General features: G+C 32.6%; 2 protein-coding genes across 2 annotated transcripts; both read right to left on the bottom strand.

The window, feature by feature from the left end:
* Window positions 1–14495: 14495 nt before the first annotated feature.
* On the bottom strand, window positions 14496–17330 carry LOC129959391 (uncharacterized). The gene is made up of 2 exons (XM_056072210.1): window positions 15783–17330; window positions 14496–14837 (listed from the first exon to the last, which is right to left on the bottom strand). Exons 1-2 carry the CDS (start codon window positions 17328–17330, stop codon window positions 14496–14498), a joined length of 1890 nt encoding a protein of 629 aa, XP_055928185.1.
* A 110-nt stretch (window positions 17331–17440) lies between these two features.
* On the bottom strand, window positions 17441–18703 carry LOC129959390 (uncharacterized). The gene has a single exon (XM_056072209.1). It carries the CDS (start codon window positions 18701–18703, stop codon window positions 17441–17443), a length of 1263 nt encoding a protein of 420 aa, XP_055928184.1.
* Between the last annotated feature and the right edge of the window lie 3729 nt (window positions 18704–22432).

The following is a 22432-nucleotide window of genomic DNA, read 5'->3' as shown; positions in this document are numbered from 1 at the left end:
ATTTTTCTGGGAATTAAGATAACGATAATTGTCCCAAATAAGATCTGCCATCTAATCAGGAAATTAAGTAAATTCATATATCAAGGGGTTAATGTGTTATTTACGAATATTCTAAGAATAACTATTTTAATCATCTTTTTATCAAGATATCTTTATTCAAAGTCTATTAAAAATTTAGGAGCATCTGCAATTATATACTTTTTGCCGATAATAGTAAGTGAAAGAAAAGTATATATAAATGATACGTTCTCCGATTACATAGTCATAATATTGAATGCAGAGTGTTAAGCATTTAGGTAATAATTTATTTTTAAAAAATTAGTGCATACCTGGATACATTTTTTAGTGTAGCTAAAAAGCTGCCATACCAAAAATATTTTTTTTGTCGTCAGCTGCAGTCGGTAATATTTCTTTAGCGTAATAATTGTAACATGATAAATTAGATTGCAAAAGAAAACAGATATTTTATTGTTAAATGGATTTAATTTACAACTATACAATTTACTTATTCCAGTGATTTATAATGAATTCACATAATTTGGATACAGCAAAATAGCTCTTCTTAGCATGCAAACTCACAAGAGTGTTAAAAGAAAACACTTTTTTTAAAAAATTTAGTTTAACCATTAACTAGATTTTAGTCAGGAAATTCTCCTAGTGAAATGAATAAAATAAATTTATCAATTCGTTACCGAGGAAGTAACAATTATATGAATAAGACGATGATTAATTTTAGAACTTGAATTTGAATTATGAATTATGGAAAACAACTATCGTCCTATTCATGAATAATATAAAAGCTTCAATTTCTCTAATTTCACTGGCAGGTAATCGAAGTGCCCGATGAAAACATTTTTTTTTTCATAATCTATGATAAAATCTTAGCCCAAGGATAAAGATTAGTCGGAAAAAATGTGACGTCGTGTTAATTTGTCAGATTATTGACTATTCAGCTAAACATAGTATAAATTATATGCTGAATGAATATTATGACATTTAACCTTCTGACGCCAAATGCGGCCGAGAAGGCTGTACATTCAGACATCCACAGAACGGCCGAAATGGCACCTATTTATTTTCTTCCCCTTTTCTCAGCAGGGTCGTAAAACGGTGCGGGGCGATTTTGTCTTTGTAACAGTGGTTGCTTCCGTTCCCGCTGTCACTGTTGATTTCTGTCTCCAGAAAGTGTTCGAGTGCAGATGCTTAATTTACAGTACGCATTCTGCTCGCCATTAAAATATCTTGCTAAAATGACGGGTTATCGGAAAGTTTTAACTCAAAAAGAAATTAATAAAATACTCTTTGAAGATTCAGATGAATAGGATTTGATATCAGTGATGAGGAAGATGCTGGATTCGACACTTCAAACTCTTTTCAAGAAGAAAATAACTCTTTGTTAGAACATTTCTGTTAACGAAGACGATATTGAAGTTTCCGAAAATAGATAACTCGGGACAGATTATTGAATGGATATCAAATTTGATAGTAAATAAAATTATTTCCATTCCGAAATTTAACCAACTTTTAGGTCCAATCCGTAATTTACTATTATCGAAAAGTATGTAAAAATAATAAATTTAAAAAAAAGTAAATGAAATAAAATGTTTATTGTTTCAGAAAACTGTGTTTAAAACAGTGTTAATTATTTTTCTAAGCTCAATGTCCCCCATACCAGTTCTTGAAACAGTTTTAATTATAAAATAACAAATTAAATATTCTTTCCTCAAAGAATTCTGCAAATCGTTTGAAAATTGGCTGATATTACATATTTTGTGCATTGCTTAAATAAAAGAACATAATTTCAAACAAAAAAATGCTAGCAAATGTTCTCTTTGGTTAGAAATGCGGAGTTTGATTGCCGTATTCATAAAATCGGACATTTTTTCGTAGTATGCATATTTTAGTATTTAACAGCTATTGTGGGTATGCAGATTCGTTTGAAGAGAAAGGAGAGGTTATGATTTGGATAATTTTGGCATACACCTGCAAATTTTAATTGCTTATATATCGACCAGAAAAATAATATTTTTATCATAAAATAATATTTGCCCTGTGTTACTATTCTGTCATTTTAAATTAATAAATTTTAAAAATTTACATTGTTGATGAAGTTATTTCTTAGATATGAATCTACATATATATTATTAAATTTTCAACATTAGAACGTTATTCTCTTTATATTCTAATAAATATTTGCAAGCAATTCCTATCGGATTTAATTAACACATAATTAAAATTTATAAGACTTTTAAGTACTTACAGTAAGTTATTTATATCAATAACTCTTAAAATGAAGAAAATAAAAATAAAAAAAAGACGAAAAGGATGAAAAAAAAAAAGACAAAGAAAGAGAGAGAGAGAACTTCTGAATGATTAAATTTTCTGATGCAGCAATTTTAACGAATATGCAATTTCAATATCAAACGCGTTTTTACGTAATTAATAAATTATATTCAAACACAGCGGTAAAAAAACGGAACATATGGAAAATCTTGAGATGAAATTATAAAGTGTTATTAAATTTTGTATACAGCCTCTTTTTCTTCAGCAGTAATTTGACTACAGGAATAGGGCGTAACGAGTACTCTCCCCGCGCTGCTAATGAACTTTTGAACGCATGAGGAGCAAGGAAATGCTCGTCTTCTGCCGTTTGGGAATTTTAAAGAAATGCATTTCAATCAGCAAAGGAATTCAGAGAGACATAACGGGATGTTATCAGATGCGACAGTGTTACTGAAGTCGGCGAACAGATTCTCTAATGTTTATATATTGTGCAAGCCAAACAGGCAGTCTTACCTTCCCACCTGATAGTTTGCACTTCAAAAAACGATCGCATAAATGAATAGCAGAGTGTCAACCTGAATGCAGAGGCTAATATTAAAATAAATTTTTTTAATATATTAGTGGTATAAGTTTACAACTTTTTTTATATTTAATGCCTGTTATGAAAGTCAAGTTGAATCGGTTAAATATACAACATTATTTCATACAACGACTCGAAATTTTATTTCGTCACAAATTTTAAACAATCAGACTTCTGAACCTTGCATTCCTTCTGAAGATACTTGCATGCAAAGGGTATGTTTTCATTGCATTTATTCTTGCTTTCCAAACATATTAATGTTTGTGGTTTGATGTTAACCTCTTGTCATTTTGCATATAGTATTTTGCTGTGCTTGTATTCAGCTTCGCACGTTTAGATTTGGATTTGAATTTTTGAAATAATTTGTATTCTTGTGTAATCCACGGTACTATGATAAAAAATTTGCAAGAACAATCTACACGATGTCGTTCCGTTACATGGGTTTAGGAAAATTCGTTAAAGTAACGATTTAATTTGCCAAATAATTACTGTTCACTAAAATTAGTAAGAATGATTTATAAGAATTATTTAACCATTATTTAGGTTTTGGTAATTAGTTAAAGTGACGGTTTATTGCATGAGTGGCGCTATGATCGATGAAACGTGGAGCGCTGTGATCGCTTAAGAAATTCCGAAGGAAAAATAGCGTAAGTTTTTTATCATATCTAGTGGACTTATTATTTGAATGAAAACAAATTCTGTGTAATTTTTTTTTCTGTGATATACATCAAAGTTGCTGCTTTTGGTTTTTATTCTTTTTTTATAAAATAAAATACTGAGATTCCGCTAACCGCATAGCTTATAAGACAGAATTTTAACGATTTCCTAAAATCTACTTGTGTCCTTACAATATGTGAAGAAATAAAATTTTGAGTTGTTGTATGAAATAATTTTGTATGGTTAAATGATTGAACTTGACTTTCATAAGAGCCTTACGATAACAAAAAAGGTGGTAAAAATTTACCACTAATGTATTAAAAAAATTTAATTTTACATTGTACTCGACAAAATAATCAATACATTTGTTTTCTTACGGAATCCATCTAGGAAGCGGAAGGTAGCAGGTGGTCTGTGCGGCTATCTGTTTGGTTTACTCATTATTCATATACTTGTGTGGTTCCATTGTATGGAGCTGTGACTAAAAAATAAAATTTCTATCAAAGCGCCGATGGCTCAGTCGGCTGAACTAAGAGCATATCATAGCGGAGTATAAGGTTTCGGGTTCGAATACAAGCGAGGCGAACTGTCAAAAATTGATTTAATCATCTGTAGGAGACGTACGCATCTCAGGTCAAATTACCTTAAGCCAGGTCTTCTCATTTGCAATGTTGGAGGTAGCCCTGTGCTGGTCGGGCACTCCGTAATTATAAGCTCAATTGTGACTCTAGTTATTTCCTATCTTTCATGGGACGTCATAATTCAAATTTTGAGCTCCGAGTTTAAGAAAGATCTTCAAAATTTTTGAAATTAATTTTTTTCTATTACTTTCTTTTTTATACATCTCACGCAATGTTGAACAATATGCTTTTGAACACTGCTTGATTGCTGAAACTGCAACACTGCTGCTTTGAACACAGCAATGATATAATTTGGGAAAGGCAAACGGTGTAGGGACGTCCAGGTCGCAAATCTTAGGAGATGCCTTGGGCAGAATATTAATGCATTTTAGTTACTTGTTAAAGTTTAATATAATGAGATGTGCGAAAAATTGTCACTGTGATCCGGGTGTCACCGCTCTTTGGTACACCACTGAACATATTATACATATGAATAATTTTCACAATTCTCAGAAAAAAAGTAAAAAAATTTTCTTGCCATTAACTGCCAAAGTGAAAAAAAAAAATATTTTTGCGCATGCCAACCAAACCAAAAAGATAAAAATACAACTCAAGTAAATGTACAATCATTTACAGTTGAAGAAGATAGCATAGGAAAAGTTAATTCATATGTCATCTGAAATTCAAACTCTTGACCCTTGATTGTGAAACGTGAATTTCATTCAATGTTTAAACCATAATCTAAGAACTCCAAAAGAATTGTGAGCAATTCTTTATATTTCGTTTTCATTATCAGCTCTTTTACTAACCAAACTCAACATCTTCTTTTTTAATTTTGTTAAAATGATTCATTTCTTTACAACATTATTATTCATTTACTCTTTGTAAATTAAAATGATTAATATTTAAATTAAATTTTGTATGAAAAATATATATTTGCATGTATTTTTTTCTGTTTAATTTTGTAAAAATTTTCATAAAATTTAAAATGTACAACTGCTTATTTTTCCTTACCTCATTTTTTTTCCTTAGTGTATGTACATAAGAATATTATATTATAGACCAATACAGGTATTCTATATAATAAATTGAAAAATAAACTCATTACATATAAATATCAAAGTACATCACTATTACTATTGTTTTTAAAACAATTATTTTTACTGTATTTCATTTTCAATCTAAGAAACTTATATTGATATTTTAAATCCTTCATTACTAATGTTCCATTGTTATGATACGTGAACCATTCACAAAATATTTTCATTTGTATTAGGGTTGGAAAAACTTAGTAAAAATTAAATTTTATGTGATGATTCTGTTGATATGCTTAATTGTAAATTTTTTAATCAACAAGCTCCGATAAATTTATTTTTAATAAAACTGAAATACAAACAGATTTGCATTTGGATTAAAACATTCAGACAGAAATAGTACTCATATAATCCAAATTTTCATAACTATTCTATGGAATCCATCCATGATCATTTGTTGTCTCTTGGAACATAATAATTGGGATCAGAATTTGATTCATAATTTTTATTGTTCAAAGATATATTTCAAAGTTTATCAAAAAATATGAAAAGATAGTTTTTCATTATGAAATTTAACAAATACATGTTTTTTTTATATATATTTTTAATTGTATGTACCTTTTTAAAAATACGTAATAAATTTCCATACAGCTTAGTTACAAAATACAAATGCATGTGCAAAAGTTTTCAACGACAAATAATATTCCCTATAATATTAATTAACAGTAATTTAAATTACAAATGAGAAAATAAATACTCCCAACACATTCATGAAGTAACAGGATTTGAAATATAATTGTTTTATTTGTGCAAAGTCATATGAAATAAAACACGTTCCTTTGAAACAAATAAATAAAAATTATATTAGAAAACTGACAGGAGAAAAATTTTGAGACAGTTTTTGTCAAAACAATTTACTATCATAAAAGTTGGCGTAATTTACAAACAAGTTTTCTTTTCCTCGAATATTTTAAATGCAGGTTTCTAATGCATTGTTAAGTGCAAAAACATTCTAAACCATTTTCTAAATATTTTAAAAATTTGTTTGTAAAACGAATAAAATCAGATAACTTAACAGTTTGGAAGAAAAATTCTAATGCTTCCAAAAAAAGAAATGCTAGAATTTCACATGCAAGCATGCAGTAAAGCATGTTTTTAATTTTTTTTTTGCAATAATTTTTTATAAATTTGTATCTTTCTTTTCACAATTATTTTTTAAAAATTGTATTATTTGAGTAAATATAGAACTAATAATATTTCAAAGAAAGAAGAAATTCAGTGCCGTGCTCCTCATGTTGATTCAGAAAATAAGTTGCTGAAGCTAGGATTGAATAAGATGTACACTAAAAAATATCCAACGCCAGGTATATATATATATATATATATATATATATATATATATATACCTGGCGTATACAGAAAAATTAATAATTGTCAGTAATTTATAACTTTAACATGTTATTGGAAAGAAAATAAATATTTTATTTAAAAATAAAATTAAAAAAATTACCATTTATTGAATTCGTAGCTTTATTAATTTAATTTTTAACATAGAAAGATATTGAATAATATTCACAATACTGTGCAATATTGAAAAGTACTGTGCTATCTATGATAAGAAATCCTTATTTACACAAATTGCAAAGCTGGATTAAACTTCGTTTTCAGAAAACTGAGCATTTAACCTATAAGTGGAGTATGGCCATTTCAATCCCTGAATCACTTTGTAAAGATGCAATGATCGTATAATGAGTACATGCTGATGGTCAATGTTTGAAAAACAAGCATGCTTTTTAACTAGATTTGAACATATGCCGATTTTAATTTTTTAAATTCCAGTAATGTTTCAAAATTTTCAATTTTATAACCATTTATTAGTACAATTTAAAATTTTATCATTTCATAGTGACCTGGTTTTATTTTCTAGTAATATAAAAATCAATTTCAAAACAAAAAACAGGAAATTTTGATATCTGCTTAGTTTAAAAGAAATGGATTTGTTTTAAATTTGCACAAAAATAAATAATTTTTTATTTGTAACGATTCTTATCTATAAAATCTACATAATCCACATATCTACAAAAAATTACTCACAGAATTAAAAATTAGTATAAAATTTTATTAAATGAAGGAAATAATTTAAATATATAATTTATTAAACTAAACTAATATCTGATGGGTATATCCTCAGAACTATCAGTTAAGAAATATTTGCCAAATACAACCTATAAATTTTCAGTTTCTTTTTCCTGAAAGAGGATTAAAAAAAATGTAAGATCTTCATTGGAATACATATGTTATATGAGTAGCATTAACTAAATTTTCAGTTACCATAAGTTTATAAAAAATATTCCGTAATTTATATTCAGATAATAAAGTTATCTAAAAGTAGTGAAAATGCAGTTTAATTCATGTCGTTATTTATTTAGAATTGCTTTCTCGTTATAGGAACAAAAAATGTGTTACTTTTTAATTAACAGTGAACGATGGCGATTATGGGATTTTTTGTATAAAAAGCATAAACATTTCCTTGTTTTCTTCTCGTATGCTAGAAGCGCGCATATAGATTGGCTCACTTTGGTGTTTCATTCGGGAAATTTAGGTTCTTTCATCGTTAATTAATATCAAAATACAGATAAAAATTAACTGGTAGAGAAAAAAGGAAATTAATTTATAATTTTGAGTAGCGTTTATTTGATAAGGTGATGGAAAATATCCTGTTTCGTTTTAGGACACAGTGTTTCTTTTTAAAAAAATTACATAACTCGGATTATATTATTCGTAAAAATAAAGCAAACACAGATTTGGAGATCCAAATAAATAGACTATAAAACAAAGCAATCCAAAATATTCTTAATTTTAACTCAATCTGCCTTTTTAATGCAGTCAGATACCTTAAATCCTCGATTTGACTTTTGCGCTTATCCATCAACATAGGTACGAAAGAAACAAGCAACATGGTTGCGTCTGATAAAAACCCATTTGACTTTCACAATAACTTCTTACTTACGAATAAAGTCGATTCGCCCATCCAATCCACAAATGTGTTGTAATTGAGCTGCTGGTGTAGTGTAGGAATTGAACAAGACAAGAAGAGACGTTTGGTATGAAGGCTACTATTTCATTTAAAGTTATAGCCTTGAAGCGAAATTCGTTTTTGTGGTCAAACAAGATTAAAATACGCTTCTTTACAATAAAAACAAATATTTTTATAAGCTTGTTTTATTCCTAATTTATCTGTTCCTTTTTCTGATTATATAATAATGTGCAAATGTAAACACCTGCATATGATGATTCATATTTCATTCATTGCTGAATTTTTAATATGAAGAATTATTGTATTTTTATTTGTTGTTGCCAAGAGAGAAATGTATTTGAGTTTCCAAGCTTTTAATGGAGAATATAAGAGAGAGCATTTAATAGAGTTGCAAGCATTTTAAAGATGCCCAGGAAGCAATGGCGGTTGTTGGCATTGGCATCAATTTTGTAAAAGAGATTTTAAAAATTCACAATTACATTTAAAAAATTCACGTTATTTATTTAAAATTCTTCCACAAGGGATTCAATAGAACTGTAATCCCTTGCTCAACTCCAGAATATCCTTGCTTTTCTGTACCCTGGACATTCTAAATTAGCATAGTTTTTGAATTCTAAAATTAATTATATTTTAAGTAATAAATTAAAATTATTTTATAAAAGAAATAATTCGTAAATTTTGCATATGGATATTTTTTATCTCTTTCCAGTGGTACAATTAATGGATTTATAAATAAAGATACCAGAGTAATAAGGTTTCCTTTCCCTCTCTCCATGGGTTGTCCATGGGAGTGTGTTTACGAATAGCAAGGACTGCTTCATTATCGAGAGAATCAGAATTCTTAAAAAAATTTAGTGGCAAGTTTTTTAATAAATATCTTAAGTGGTGAATTATCAAGAGCTTTTATACATGTTTGTGTTAGGCATGTACTAGTGACAATTGCATAATCTTCTAATACGATTATTTTGTTGAATTTCAATAATTCTAAGTTTGAAGTTATTGGTTAAGTTTAAGTTATTGGCAGCATATCCCCAAGCCGGACATGCATGCGTTAGAAATGGATGCAAATAAGCAATGTAAATAAGTATTTTGTTGTCCGAATTCATTTTAGAGTTTCGAGAAATTAGGGGATAAAATTTACGAGTTAGGTCTCGAAACTTATTTTCAACATAAATAAAGTGGGGTTACCATGTAAATTTATTGTCTAAAATAATGCCTAAATATTTACATTCCTTAGACCACGGTATAATTTGATTTTTAATTTTAACGGGACGAAAATTCTTGTAAACCTGATTTTTGGTGAACATAATTGCTTCAGTCTTATTCGGATTAATTTCAATTTTCCATTTAGTGAACCAGTCTTCAAGGGTTTTAAGATGTCTTGTAAGAGCTATTGAGATGAAATTTGGATTTTTATTTCTGGCTAGTATTGCAATGTCGCTGGTATACATGCAAAGATTAGCATTAAATTGTTTTGGAATATCGTTAATGCAGTTTGAAAAAAGGATAGGACTAATTTTGGAACCTTGCGCAACGCCTGCTTTAATATGTTTGATGTCTGAAAGATTATTGTTAACGCGAACGTAAAAGAATCTGTTGTTTAAATAGGAGATAATAATTTTGATAATGTAATGAAGGATATTATAAATAATAAGCTTGTAAACAAGGCCTTCTTGCCAAACTCTGTCAAAGGCTTTCTGAATATCTAGGAAAACAGCGGCAGACTTTTGATTATTAGCAAATCCCTCTTCGACATATTCAACTACCCTGACAAGTTGATGTGTCGTCGAGAGGTTATTCCTAAACCCAAACTGTTCCGGGCAAAGGATGTTGCTGTCATCGAGAAATTTATTTAGCATGTTTAAAATGATGTGCTCAGCAATTTTACTAATGGAAGGAAGTAGCGAAATTGGTCTATAACTGACCAGTTCTGTGGGATCTTTGCCCGGTTTGAGAATGGGACCGACAACAGCTGTTTTCCATTTTGTAGGGAAGTGACCAATGGCCATGATTTTAAAAATGATAAATTGAAGCATAGAAATTAAATTTGGAGGGATATTACGAGTAACTTTGTTATTAATTCCATCCAAGCCAGGGGCTTTGTTGATATTAAGATTCTTAATGCAGTCATTAATTTCAGTAATAGATGGTCGAATAACATCATGAAAGTAATTAAGAAGAGTATTCTGAAAGTCTTTGTGTTATTTACAAGCGTCTCTGTTTCGTCATGTTTAAGATTATTTAATTGAAACTGAGTCTCAAGGTTGTTAGCCAAGCAGTTTACTTTATCAATGTCTATATTAACAATACTAGCCGGGCCTTTAATGGCGGAAATTTTTTGTGTTTTCTTTTTAAAAGGTGAAACAAAATTTCAGAAAGTGCCCTCATAGGTATTAGCGTTAACAAGTTTATTAATAAATTCTTTTTTCTCAGTTTTTTCGTTAAGTATTTGGGTAGTTTTGTTGAGTTTATTCATGATTGTCTTGAAGACTGGGTTTCTAGTGTTTTGAAAGACCTTTCTGTCATAATTTCTTTTTTTTTCGTAGATTACGAATTTTTGGGTCTATATAATTTTGATTAAATTTCAGTGGTTTCGAGGCAGCGACTTTAGCATCAATAATTACTTTTTCAAAGTAGCTCAGGAGTTTGTGGATCTAAATTATGATCGGAATTAGCAGTAAACAGTATTTGTTTGAAATTGGTCCAATTAGTAGCAACTTTTCTATTGCTGTCTGGCAGTGAGTATTTAAGAAAAAAGCTAAGAAGACCTGGGTTATGATCTGAGTTGAGTTCGGTGATAGAAACAATTTCGTATGGGAAAGGAAAGTCTTTAACAGTTGCAAGATCTATTGTACTGGCAGAATAGACACCATATCTAGTGAGGGAGCAAGGAGCTAAAATATCTAGACCTGCATGCAGTGCAAAAGAATATAATGAGTTGCCAAGTGCATTATTATTTTGACAACCCCAACTAATATTATGGGCGTTAAAATCGCCACAAATAACTTGTTTAGAACTTATTTGTAACAAGTTTTCAATATCAAAAGTAAAGAGAGCATTATCAGAACTAAAGAAGATGTAAATAGAAGTAAGAGTAATTGGATCATTTTTAATAACCAGGACAACCACCGTTTCTTCAACATAGTGTAACGTAGGAGGAATAATCTTATGATGGGAGATACCATTTTTAATCAGAATTGAAAGAGTGGTGGTGGTTAAAGGAGAGCCCGCTTCCTAAGAAACTATCTCCTGTAAATGTCTAGAAGTTGCAGTAAAGTAACATGGCTTTACATGAATTCCATTGCCTTTCTATGGTCCTTGGTGTTAGGTGGAAGAAGAAGAAATGAGGAAGAGTCCTCTGAGGAAAACATCGCATGGCAGGTGAGGGAGAGTAGGTGAGATGTCTCAGCCAATAGCAAAGCAGCCGGTCAAGTGAGTAGGAGAGGGTGAAGCATGGAGCATTTTGGTCTTGAAGAGGGTCCGGAAGCGGATAAACTATTGTACCTGGGCGACCAATCAGAAAGCTGGATTATTGGTGAGTGATGTCTTTACTTTTGTAGGGACTTAGCCGATAAGCGCATTTAGGATAATCAGCTTTTTCTCTTCTTTATTGTTTCTTTTCCTTGAGAGTTTAACTGCTTCCATAAATTTGGGGAATTCCTGAAATATTTCTCTAAGTTCCTTGATGATTTGCATGGTTTCTTGCAGTGAGGGGATTTCTTCATTAACCGTTAAAGTGGGCTCCATGTTCTGTTTGCTAGGTGGGGAGATGGGTTTTGGGTCTTGATTTCCTTGTTTTTCTCTTGCAATTTCAGCGTAAGTGGGTCTTCCCTTTATTGTTGTAAGTTTGGGGAATTTGGAACATCCTTTCCAGGCAGCTGTGTGTCCAGTTTCATTACAATTTACGCACACTGGATCCTTGATTTTTTCAGTGATGTTGCAGTCCCTGGTTGCGTGCGTACCACCACATCTGATGCATTTCGGTGTCATTCTGCAATTCCTTGCTGCATGGAAAAAGCCTGCACAGTTGTAGCACATGGTAGCAGCATTTTTTCTTCTGTAGTTTTCTATTTTAATTCTGAGATGAAGGAGGGATTTTTCATTGAAGATATTTTGGGCATTACCAGACTTCTTGATTTCTAGGAGGAATATTGGATACAGGGTTTGCATCTTAAAGTTTCTTAGCTGAGATATTCTATTGATCTTGTAGTTTCTTTCTTCTAACTCTTTGATAATTTCATCCTTGTCTGCATTCAGGGGGAGTCCTTTAAGTATTACTTTAATTGGTCTTTCTTCAAAATTTTCTGAGAGAACAAATTCTTCCTTCTTTTCTGCTAATAATTCAATAATTTTACTTCGTTCCTCTTCAGTTGCTGGTTGTATAGCGATCATATTCCTGATGAGCCTGTTTACTGTTTGGGGGAATTTTCTATGGATTTCTTGCAGTGTGATGTTGTAAGTGCTTGATAGTTTAAGATTTATGGTTGCTGGTGAAGATTTGATTTTTTCTTGGGTGTCCTGGATTTGGCTCAGTACCTCAAATCTGTTTGAAGTGTCCATACTTTCTTGTTTTTCTTCAGTTTTTCGTATTTTAGCAGCTTTTCTAAGATTTACTGTTTGAAAATTTTCATTACTCTTGTTGCTTATGCCATGTGTATCTTCAATATAAACGGGCTGTTTTTCGTCTTCCTGGGTATGTTTGTCACAGTTCCAGAAAGGGCAAGGGCCCAGTTTCCCTAAATCTCCTTCGATATCACAGATATCAGTTTGAATTTCCTGTAGTTTGGATTTATCATCAAGATATTGGGTAATGTGGTCAAGTTTGTTTCGCCTCATCTGCTCTAAAGTTTCAATGAATGTTAAAGCAATGGAATTTAGTCTCTTGCATCTGGCCTGTAGATTGCCGATATGAAAGCAAAGGTTCTTATCCCCTTCATGTGCTCTGCAGTTTCTCCTGATGCAGGGTTTTGCTTTCTTTAACTTTTCCTCAAGAAGAGGAACTTGTTCTCTATATTCCTTTTCCCATTCTAATTCAGAACGATTTTTACTGGTTTGATCTGCATAGTGCTTAATATAGTGTTGCAAGCACTTGTCCGTCTTTTTTAAAAATTCGCAATGATTTTTAATTTCCTGCATAAATTCAGAAGTCTCGGAGCAACTCCCTGGATAGATACTTCTAGGACTATCCTTGCTCACGCAACTGCTCGAGTCCTCTGAGCCACCGTCTCCTTCCATTGTTAGAGACCGAATGTTTAATCAGAATTGCAGTACCTAACCAGTTTTGTCAGTCCTGTAACTATAGTACGAGTGGTAATTTGCCAGAAAAATCTTTTTTTGTGGTCTAAGGTGAGTTTCTTGAATAAGAATAGCATCGAGGTTATACTTATTTACAAAGGAGCGAAAATCATTAATTTTGTTTTTAATGCCATTTGCATTCCAGAAAACAATATGCAGGCTGTTATACTTGAATGTTATTTATCAGAGGGATTGACCACACTATCAAAAATTTCAGAAAGAATTAAGAGTACGTTGACTGATGTTTTGGCGTTTTTAAGTTTTCTAATTTCAATTAAAAGGTTAGGAAACTCATTCAGAAGCTTTTTCATTTTCTTCATGCCCTCAATGAATTCCTTAAAATCATTAGAGTTCATGAAATTGAAGGTACAACATTTGGTTTGTCGCGTGGCGCCATCTGCCGTGCTTCAGCTGGTTTGAAAATATCAGCAAAAGATGTGTTTTCACGAATATTATTATCCTGGTTATTATTGAAAGTAGCTCTGCGCTGGTTAGTTATATTGTTACGATTTTGTTGAGGGGTATTCGTCTTGGGGAATGCCTCGCTTCCTCTGTATGAGGCAACATGCCCACTCTTACCACAATTGATGCACTTAGGGATTTCAATGCGCTCCTTGATATCGCAAGCATTGGTCTCGTGAGAAGCACCGCATTTGAGACATCATGGCTTGATGCTACAGCACTCTGCACTGTAGTGGAAATATATGCATTTGAAACATCGCCTTGTAATATTGCGAGCACAGTATGGCTAAATGGTAACACGAAGATAATTAATGCTTTTGATGCTATATATACTATTGATTTCATCGTTACGTTCCGGTTCGAACTAAAAAGAGAGGCAGCGCCCTCTTTGTTCTCGTTTGTGTTAGCTGAACTACTTTGGTGACTGGATAACCGAGTTCGTTTCTAATATATGCAAAAATTGCTTCTGATTCATGCTCAATCGGGAGATCATTGATGACTATTTTAACTGGGCGTTTGCTCTTTGGTTAAATAATATAATAGTCATAGCCCTGAGTGGTTGCGAAGGATTGAATTTTTTGATGTTGGTCGATAGTGGTAGCGAAAATTTTGATAAATCCGTAATTGAATTTCTTTTTTGTAGGACCACTAACTTTTTCAATATCAGCTAACATAGCTTGATATTTGTCAGCATATCTAAGCATCATGGGTGGGACTTTAGTGGGCGGGGCTTCGGTTGCGGGCCCTTTGATGTTTTCGATCGGGGGAAAAGCAATTCTTAGTGACAATTTCTTGGTTGGAAATTTGAGTAGGATTGTTCCGTGCCATTTTACGTTTGGTAGGGGATTGGAATTATTCATTAATTTGAACTTTTTAGAAATTTAGGGGATTCAGAGCTTTGTTACATTTTGCATCCTGAACAGTTATAGAGAGAAAGATTACCTTTAGCTTCCTCCAGCTTTGAAATGACATCAGCTCTCTTGGCGTCCATGTCAAGGATGATCCTGGGGCAAATTCGGGTTCTTTGTCCAGTTTTCCATTGCCTTGTTCAACCCATCAAGTTCCATTTGAATACCGTAAATGACCATTTCTGTAAAACTCTTCTGTGCGCATGTCTGGCAGGCAGGAGCATCCGGAATATTTAAATCACTTTCCTGACATCTATTTGCATACTAGCGTCTCAGTCGCAACGTTTATCCCTATGGGAAGGACGAATCCATCGCAAACCGTACTTTTCATAGGTAGGACCGTTTGAGTGAGAAGTGTTGAGATTTGCAGAAACAAACTGTTTCCCTTTCTCCCAATAAAGCTTTTAAAAGTAAAAATAATCAGACATCGAAATTGAGAGCAACTTCGTTCTATCCATTTATTTTGACTCTGATTTTTACATGTTGCCACTTTCAAAAAGTGAAAGTACTACAAGAAAGTAAGACAATGTTTCGTTCCTGGTTTTACCAGTTCAGTCTCTTTTAACAATCCTCCCACCTTTTGATTAATGACACATAAATTAATCAAAACTCTAATGAAACAATTATGAAACTAAATAAAGTTAAATAGTTAAAATTTCAATTCTTAGTATAAAAACTTTAAAGTTACTTAATTAGAGTTCAAGTAATAAATCTGGATGGGAGTTTAATTTGTCTTCAAGATCTAGTCACGATAGTTCTACACTTCTGGGACAACTCTGGAACAGAATTGTTCATCGGTGATTCTGAAATTATATTTTCCTTTTCAAGTGTTTCAGTTTCATTTTTCTCATCTGACTCCATAGATGAAGGTATTTTGAGGGGGAATATTTTCTTTATTGGTCTAACTAATTCTCCGGAAGCGGTTTTGACTCGAACAACACGAACATTGCCGTCTTTTCCTGGATATATCTCAGTCACTTTGGCTGGAGGCCATAGCACTTTGCACTTGTTGTCACACTCGACGAGAACTATATCCCCAATTTTTATCTGTCTAGAAATTAACATTGTTGATGGACGTTGAACCAATAAGCTGAGATATTCCAACCTAAATCTTCTTCTCAGAAGTTCTCGCACATTTTGAAGATGTCTAAGTCTCTTGTTGAAATCAATTCGATATAGGTGATCCAAATCAGGTACACCAAACTCTGGAATTTCGCCTAAAAACAAGGACGGTGTCAAAGGAATGAGATCGTCCGAGTCCTCTGTCACATATGTGAGGGGTCTGGAATTCACAGTTGATTCGCAGTCACACAATACACTCATTAACTCTTCGTAGTTTAAAGACGCTTGGCCCAAGATACGACGTAAAAGTTTCTTAATCATTTGCACAAGTCGTTCCCCAAAACCGCCCCACCATGGTGTTGCTGGTGGACTAAACTTCCAGTCTATCTTAAGTATGGCAGCGTCCCTTCCAACAATATTCCAATCAATTGACTCAAAGAGATTGTTGGATCCGACAAAATTACTACCATTGTCGCTGTAAATTATCGATGGCCACCCTCTACGCGCAATAAATCTTCTAAATCCAAGTAAAAATCCCTGAGTAGAGAGGGTCAAAATCAGTTCCAAATGAACCGCTCTGAAAACAGCACAGATGAAAAGTATGATCCAGGCTTTACTCTTGTTCTTCAAAATTAGTGGGCCTCCTAAATCTACTCCCACAATTTCGAAAATCTTAGCATCTCTAACTCTATTTTCGGGCAGAGTAGCTGGCACTGTCTGCAGTCCTTTAGCTTCATGCCTTCTGCATCTAACACATCGAGATAAAGCTCCTCGGATAGTTGATCTGCTTTTGATAATCCAAAAGTTTTCTCGAAGTTTGGAGATTAATATATGTATCCCGGCATGAGACAAAGATAGATGTTTATGAAGTATCAACTTCTCCACAACTGCATGCTTCTTCGGAAGCAACATGGGGAAAATAAAATTGTGATGGTCCTTTCTTTCAGTTAATCTGGTCTTAACACGTAGAATGTCTTCCTCATCTTTAAACACACTAAGTGACTTCAGCTTTTTTATGTCTTCTGAAGAAAATGAATCATGTTGAATAATCTTTACGATATATTTCTCTGCCATTTTTAGCTCATTGACCTTTAACTCGCCATCTTCTCTTTCTACTTTTGTCTTCTGGCAATTTCCTATAAATCTGTGTATCCAACCCATCATTCTTAGGATTTTAGTGTATTTTGAAAAGTAATTGAAGACTCTTGAAGAAAAATCATCGACATGGTTTAATGACGTCATTACTTCTCTACGTTTTTCTTTGTTAGCCTCCACTTTGTCATCGATTGCCGCAGAATGAGGCCATTCTTCTTCCGACAATGCCAGCCAATGAGGACCCTCCCACCATCTGGATTCAATAAGTTTCTTCATTGAGCATCCTCTTGATGGCATGTCGGCAGGATTTTCTATACCAGGTATATGGTGCCAATTTCTAAAGTCTGTCAGATTCCTAATTTCTGAAACTCTATTATTCACAAACGTTCCCCAAGCTTCTACATTCTTTATCCAGAAGGTGCTGTTGAAGAGTCGGTCCAGTAATACTCTTTTGAAATTACGATCTTGAGGTTCTTCTTAATGAATGAAGCCAATCTTGCTCCAATAAGACAAGCAAGCAATTCAAGTCTTGGTATAGTTATTTTCTTCAACGGAGCTACTCTGGCTTTAGCTTGCAATAATGTCACTTTAACTTCATCTGATTTTTGGCTTCTTAAAAATACTACACTCGCATAAGATCCCTGTGAAGCATCGGAAAATATATGGAGGCTAAAAGACTGCCCATCGGTCTGAGTAGCTTGCCTAGGAATCTTTACTGATGCTAACAAGGGCAATTCTTTAACCCATTTCAAGAATTTTCTTTGGATTTCCTCAGGCAGCTCTGCATCCCAGCTTAATTTAGTTTCCCAACTATTTTGCAAGTATATCTTTGGTCGAAGCGTGAAAGGGCAGCTAAAACCGATTGGGTCGAAGATTCTCTGTGCAATTGATAACACGTTTCGTCTTGTCACTATGATGTCATCTAAGTCGATATTAGGTATGTCACAAAACAGTGAATCTTCAAACTTATCCCACATAAGACCAAGAACTTTTAGTGGTTCACTTATTGTCGATTTCACATTGCTCTTCTCTGTCTGCTCCCACCCTCTCAAGTCGAAGTTACCACTTGCCATCAATCGAGTTGACTTTGTAATAAAATCTTCTGCTTCTTCATTCGAATTGACTGAGGTGACACAGTTATCAACATAAAATGAAGATTTCAATTTTGAAGCTGTTTCTTTTAGAGAAATATCACACTGATCCAAATGCGAATTAATCACTGCACCTAATAAAAATGGGCTGCATTTTAATCCAAAAACTACTCTGCAGTGTCGAAATTCTCTTATTTCCTTTTGTTCAGAGTCTTTCCACCACAGGAATCTCAGAAAATCACGATCATTTTTTTGAATAGATATCTGAAGAAAAGCTTTTTTGATATCTGAAATAACTCCTATTTTTCCTCCTCTGAAATCAAGAAGCAAGCTTGGTATTAATTCAATTAAATTTTCACCTTTTGCGAGACAGTCGTTAAGGGAAAGAAACTTTTTCTGCTTACACGAAGCGTCAAAAACTGGTCTTATGGATGTTGTAGAGTTCTCTTTGAATATCGGCCTGTGTGGAAGGTAATGGCTGTGCACACTTTTCTCCTCTTCTGGTACTTCTTCGATTATTCCAGATTTAACCCATTCTTCGAACACTGCATTGTAAGCTTCTGTTTTATCTTTCAACATGAGTTTCTTTGTCGTGGAAATTAGTCTTTTTTAGCTACTTCTCTGTTACTGGGTAATTTGTCTTTCTCATTGATCCAAGGTAAAGAGATTTCATATCTATCCTCTGATCTTTTTAGGGTCTTGTGAAAATGATCCCATACTGCTTCTTGTAATTCGACATCGCTTCTATTTTCTTTGGAATCTGTAATTCCCAATGCCTCTAGTTTCCACAAGTTTTCTATGTCGCTACTGTGAACCAACATGGACGTTATCAGGGAAGACATAGACACATTACTTTCTGAAGTGTAATAATTTATTCTACCCATAACTGTCCATCCGAGCAAAGATTCAACAGCAACCAATCCGTTTTCTAATTTGTGAACTTTTCCCGTTAACAATGCACCTGCGACGTCTGCTCCAATAAGGATTTCTATTTTCAAATCTTTTCTCCCAACATCAGAGACAGTGATACCTTTTTGTTTCATTTCTTCTATCCATGGTCCAGGCTGCAAACTGGTCACTGGTCCACAAATCTTTAATTGTTCCAAAAGGTTTAATCTTCTAGAATAATTGCCATATAGGCTACTAAGAAACACTTCATAACGTTTGTGGGTTTCTCTCTTTGTTGTGGCTCCTCCAAAAAGAGCATGAATCAAAGTTTCTGTTCCATTTGAATGGCACCCAATTTCTTCAGCCGTTCCTTTTAATATATATGAACGCTGTGATCCAGTGTCAATAAGTGCCCTTACCGTTTTCTGCCTTTTATTAGATTCGATATTCACTAATAAAGTTTGAAAATACACTTCATCTGGATAATTAAAACTGGTACTTGCTAAAGATATTTTTTGTGCATCCTCCTCCTTAATTTTATCATCATCTTTCTTTTTACATGTTTGTAAGTCTGGACACATTACAGCCCAATGTCTTCTTAAGCATATCAAGCATCGAACAGTTGACCTACATTGCTTGGCCCTATGTCCAATTTTTAGGCAGATGAAACATCCATTCCTCTTCTTAATTTCATCATTCCTTTGAGTTAAAGTCATTTTTTGAGCCACAAAACAATTTTGGCTTTCATGTTGTTTCTCACAAAAAATGCAAGAGTTCGTTTCCCCAAGATTAAATGTTTTCTTATGTCCCGAGAATAATTCATTCGCAGTAGGCACAGAATCTTCATTTTGGAACCTTTTATCCCTTCTAACTTCGTTTCGTGCACCAAAATCAAATTTAAACCCAGCTTTTGCCAAAGAAATTCTCTGCTCTCCCTCAACTTCATTTCTCAAAAATAACAATAATTATTTTAATTTTTCGGAATAAGTATTTTCTTCTGTGATTATTGATGCATGATTTCTCAGCCAAACTCTTAATAACTCCTCAGGAATACACGATTCAACGAGTGGAAATAACATGGCAGAGTATTTGTCGCTTGTCATTCCAATTGATTCTAACGAACGCAAATAGGATTCTAATTTGTCGTACAGCTCGGACACACTGCACCTTTTTCTTTGCTCAGTTACATTTTTAATAATTAGACTTAACAATTCCCGTATATAAAATTCGACTAAAAGTTCTTCCCGTCCGAATCTATTTTTCAAGCTTTCTATGACTTTGAGATAATTTTCCGTGGTTGCCGGGAAGCTATTGACAATCTCACGTGGTCTAGTACCAGGTATAGTAGCTTGGATTAAGTAATGAAATTTGTCTTCATTTTGAATTTTTTTTATCATCATGAATTCGTTGGAATTGCCCCCAAAATGGCAACCAATCTTTAATGTCCCCACCGAATTGTTTTAATACTATTTCAGGCAGCTTGAGTTTTCGTTTGTTTAAGTTTGGAGACACACTGGCGACGGATTGCGCAATTTGGCGGGAAAAGAACATTTCAACTTTAACTTTAATCAAATCTAATTTTTCTTTGTATTCTTCGACGCTTTCCCATTCACTGTTAAATTGCTCTTCAGAAGAATATTCTGAATCTAAAATTTGAATATCATAAGAGCGAAGTTCGTCCGATAAACGTTCTAAAGTTGTTAATTTTGATCTTATGAATTCTTCGTCCGGGTTTTCTTTTTCTATTTCCAGTTTAATTCCGTTACATATTATCGTAAAAGATGCTCTAATAGGTTTTAGTCTCTGAATTAGTGCTTCCCTTTCCATAAACTTAAAACAAAACACGAAAGCAAAAGTAATAGATCGTCTGACCTTGAACGGTCAAAGCATCCGTTACCAGAAGATAAATAAACTTTCTGACCTGTATCTTTCTTGCTTATTTTCATAAATCACGTACCGAGGTCACCAAATGTTGAGATTTGCAGAAACAAAATGTTTCCCTTTCTCCTAATAAAGCTTTTAAAAGTAAAAATAATCAGACATCTAAATTGAGAGCAACTTCGTTCTATCCATTTATTTTGACTCTGACTTTTACATGCTGCCACTTTCAAAAAGTGAAAGTACTACAAGAAAGTAAGACAATGTTTCGTTCCTGGTATTACCAGTTCAGTCTCTTTTAACAAGAAGGGCACCAGAGATAAGCGTTTTCATTTATATGTTGATTTGTATGACAATGCCATAACGCTTTCCCCTGTGGTTTGGGAAGGAATGGTATTTTTTTCCAAACAATGTGTCGACATGTTAGCTTAAAACATATTTTTCAGTAATCTTTCTACTTATTTAATGGATATTTAATACAAATTCCTTTACATCTTTTATAAGTGTTCCTTTGAATAATATTTCATGCTGGAGAAAAATAACATAGTGTTAATCGTTCAGTACAAACAAAAAATTTTAGACTATTTATTTTCTTCAGGTGGCTTTTACTTGTTTTCCACTTTTTTTTATTACTTCTATTGCTGTTTTTAGATGGTTCTGAATTTTCTGATATTAAAGAATCTTGAAATTACTTGAAAGTATTTTTTGCCTACCGAATGTTCTCATTGATAATCTTCAAAGCAGGTGATTTACTGATTAAAAAAAATTAACATTAATATCTTAACTTATATTTCTTTACAGAAGATTTCTAAATAATATGGAGACATGTTTTTCATTAACATCTAATGAGCACTGTTTCTGCAAAAAAAATGGGAGGGAGGCTTTTAAGACTTTATATGATTGTATGAATGCAGTATTTTTGTAGTCAGAGAGAAATATTCTGCTAATGATTACATTTCTTTTGAGACTCCCAGAACAGCTTATGTCTATTTTTATTTTATAATTTCTAAGCTCAACATTTCTATTTGTCTTTATATGTTACCATCAACTGAAAAAATAAATTATATTCTGCTATTGCTAATTTTAAGTTATGATAATTATAATGATTTTTTATTATAAAAAGTAACAGACTATGATTTGTGAGAATATATAATAATGTTCAAACTATTTAGATAAATAAGTCCTTCTTGCATCTTTCTGTATTTTATTGATTTTTGATTCTCAGATTGTGATTATGGTAGTCATATTTTTCAATTGAAATATTTTTTTATATTATCTATTGGCTTATTCTTCATGAAGTATACAATTTTGAGTAGCATTTTTGTAGGTAGTTTGTTCATTTAGAATGCATCTTTATTCATTGCTCTTGATAGTATTAATTCCATTCATTAACATTTTGCACCCTAAATTATAACAATTCAACAGACATATAAAAAATTCATATTAGTATTTCAATTTAGTTACATGCTAAGCAATTTGATTTTTGAAAGTTATTTAGTAAAATCTACATCCATGACATCTCATATTATGCAGTGTCAATGT

This window comes from Argiope bruennichi, chromosome X1, assembly GCF_947563725.1.
Source record: "Argiope bruennichi chromosome X1, qqArgBrue1.1, whole genome shotgun sequence".
NCBI classification, from domain to species: Eukaryota; Metazoa; Arthropoda; class Arachnida; order Araneae; family Araneidae; genus Argiope; species Argiope bruennichi.
The sequence above is the reverse complement of the archived record's forward strand: the minus strand, read 5'-3'. Positions and strand labels throughout refer to the sequence as shown.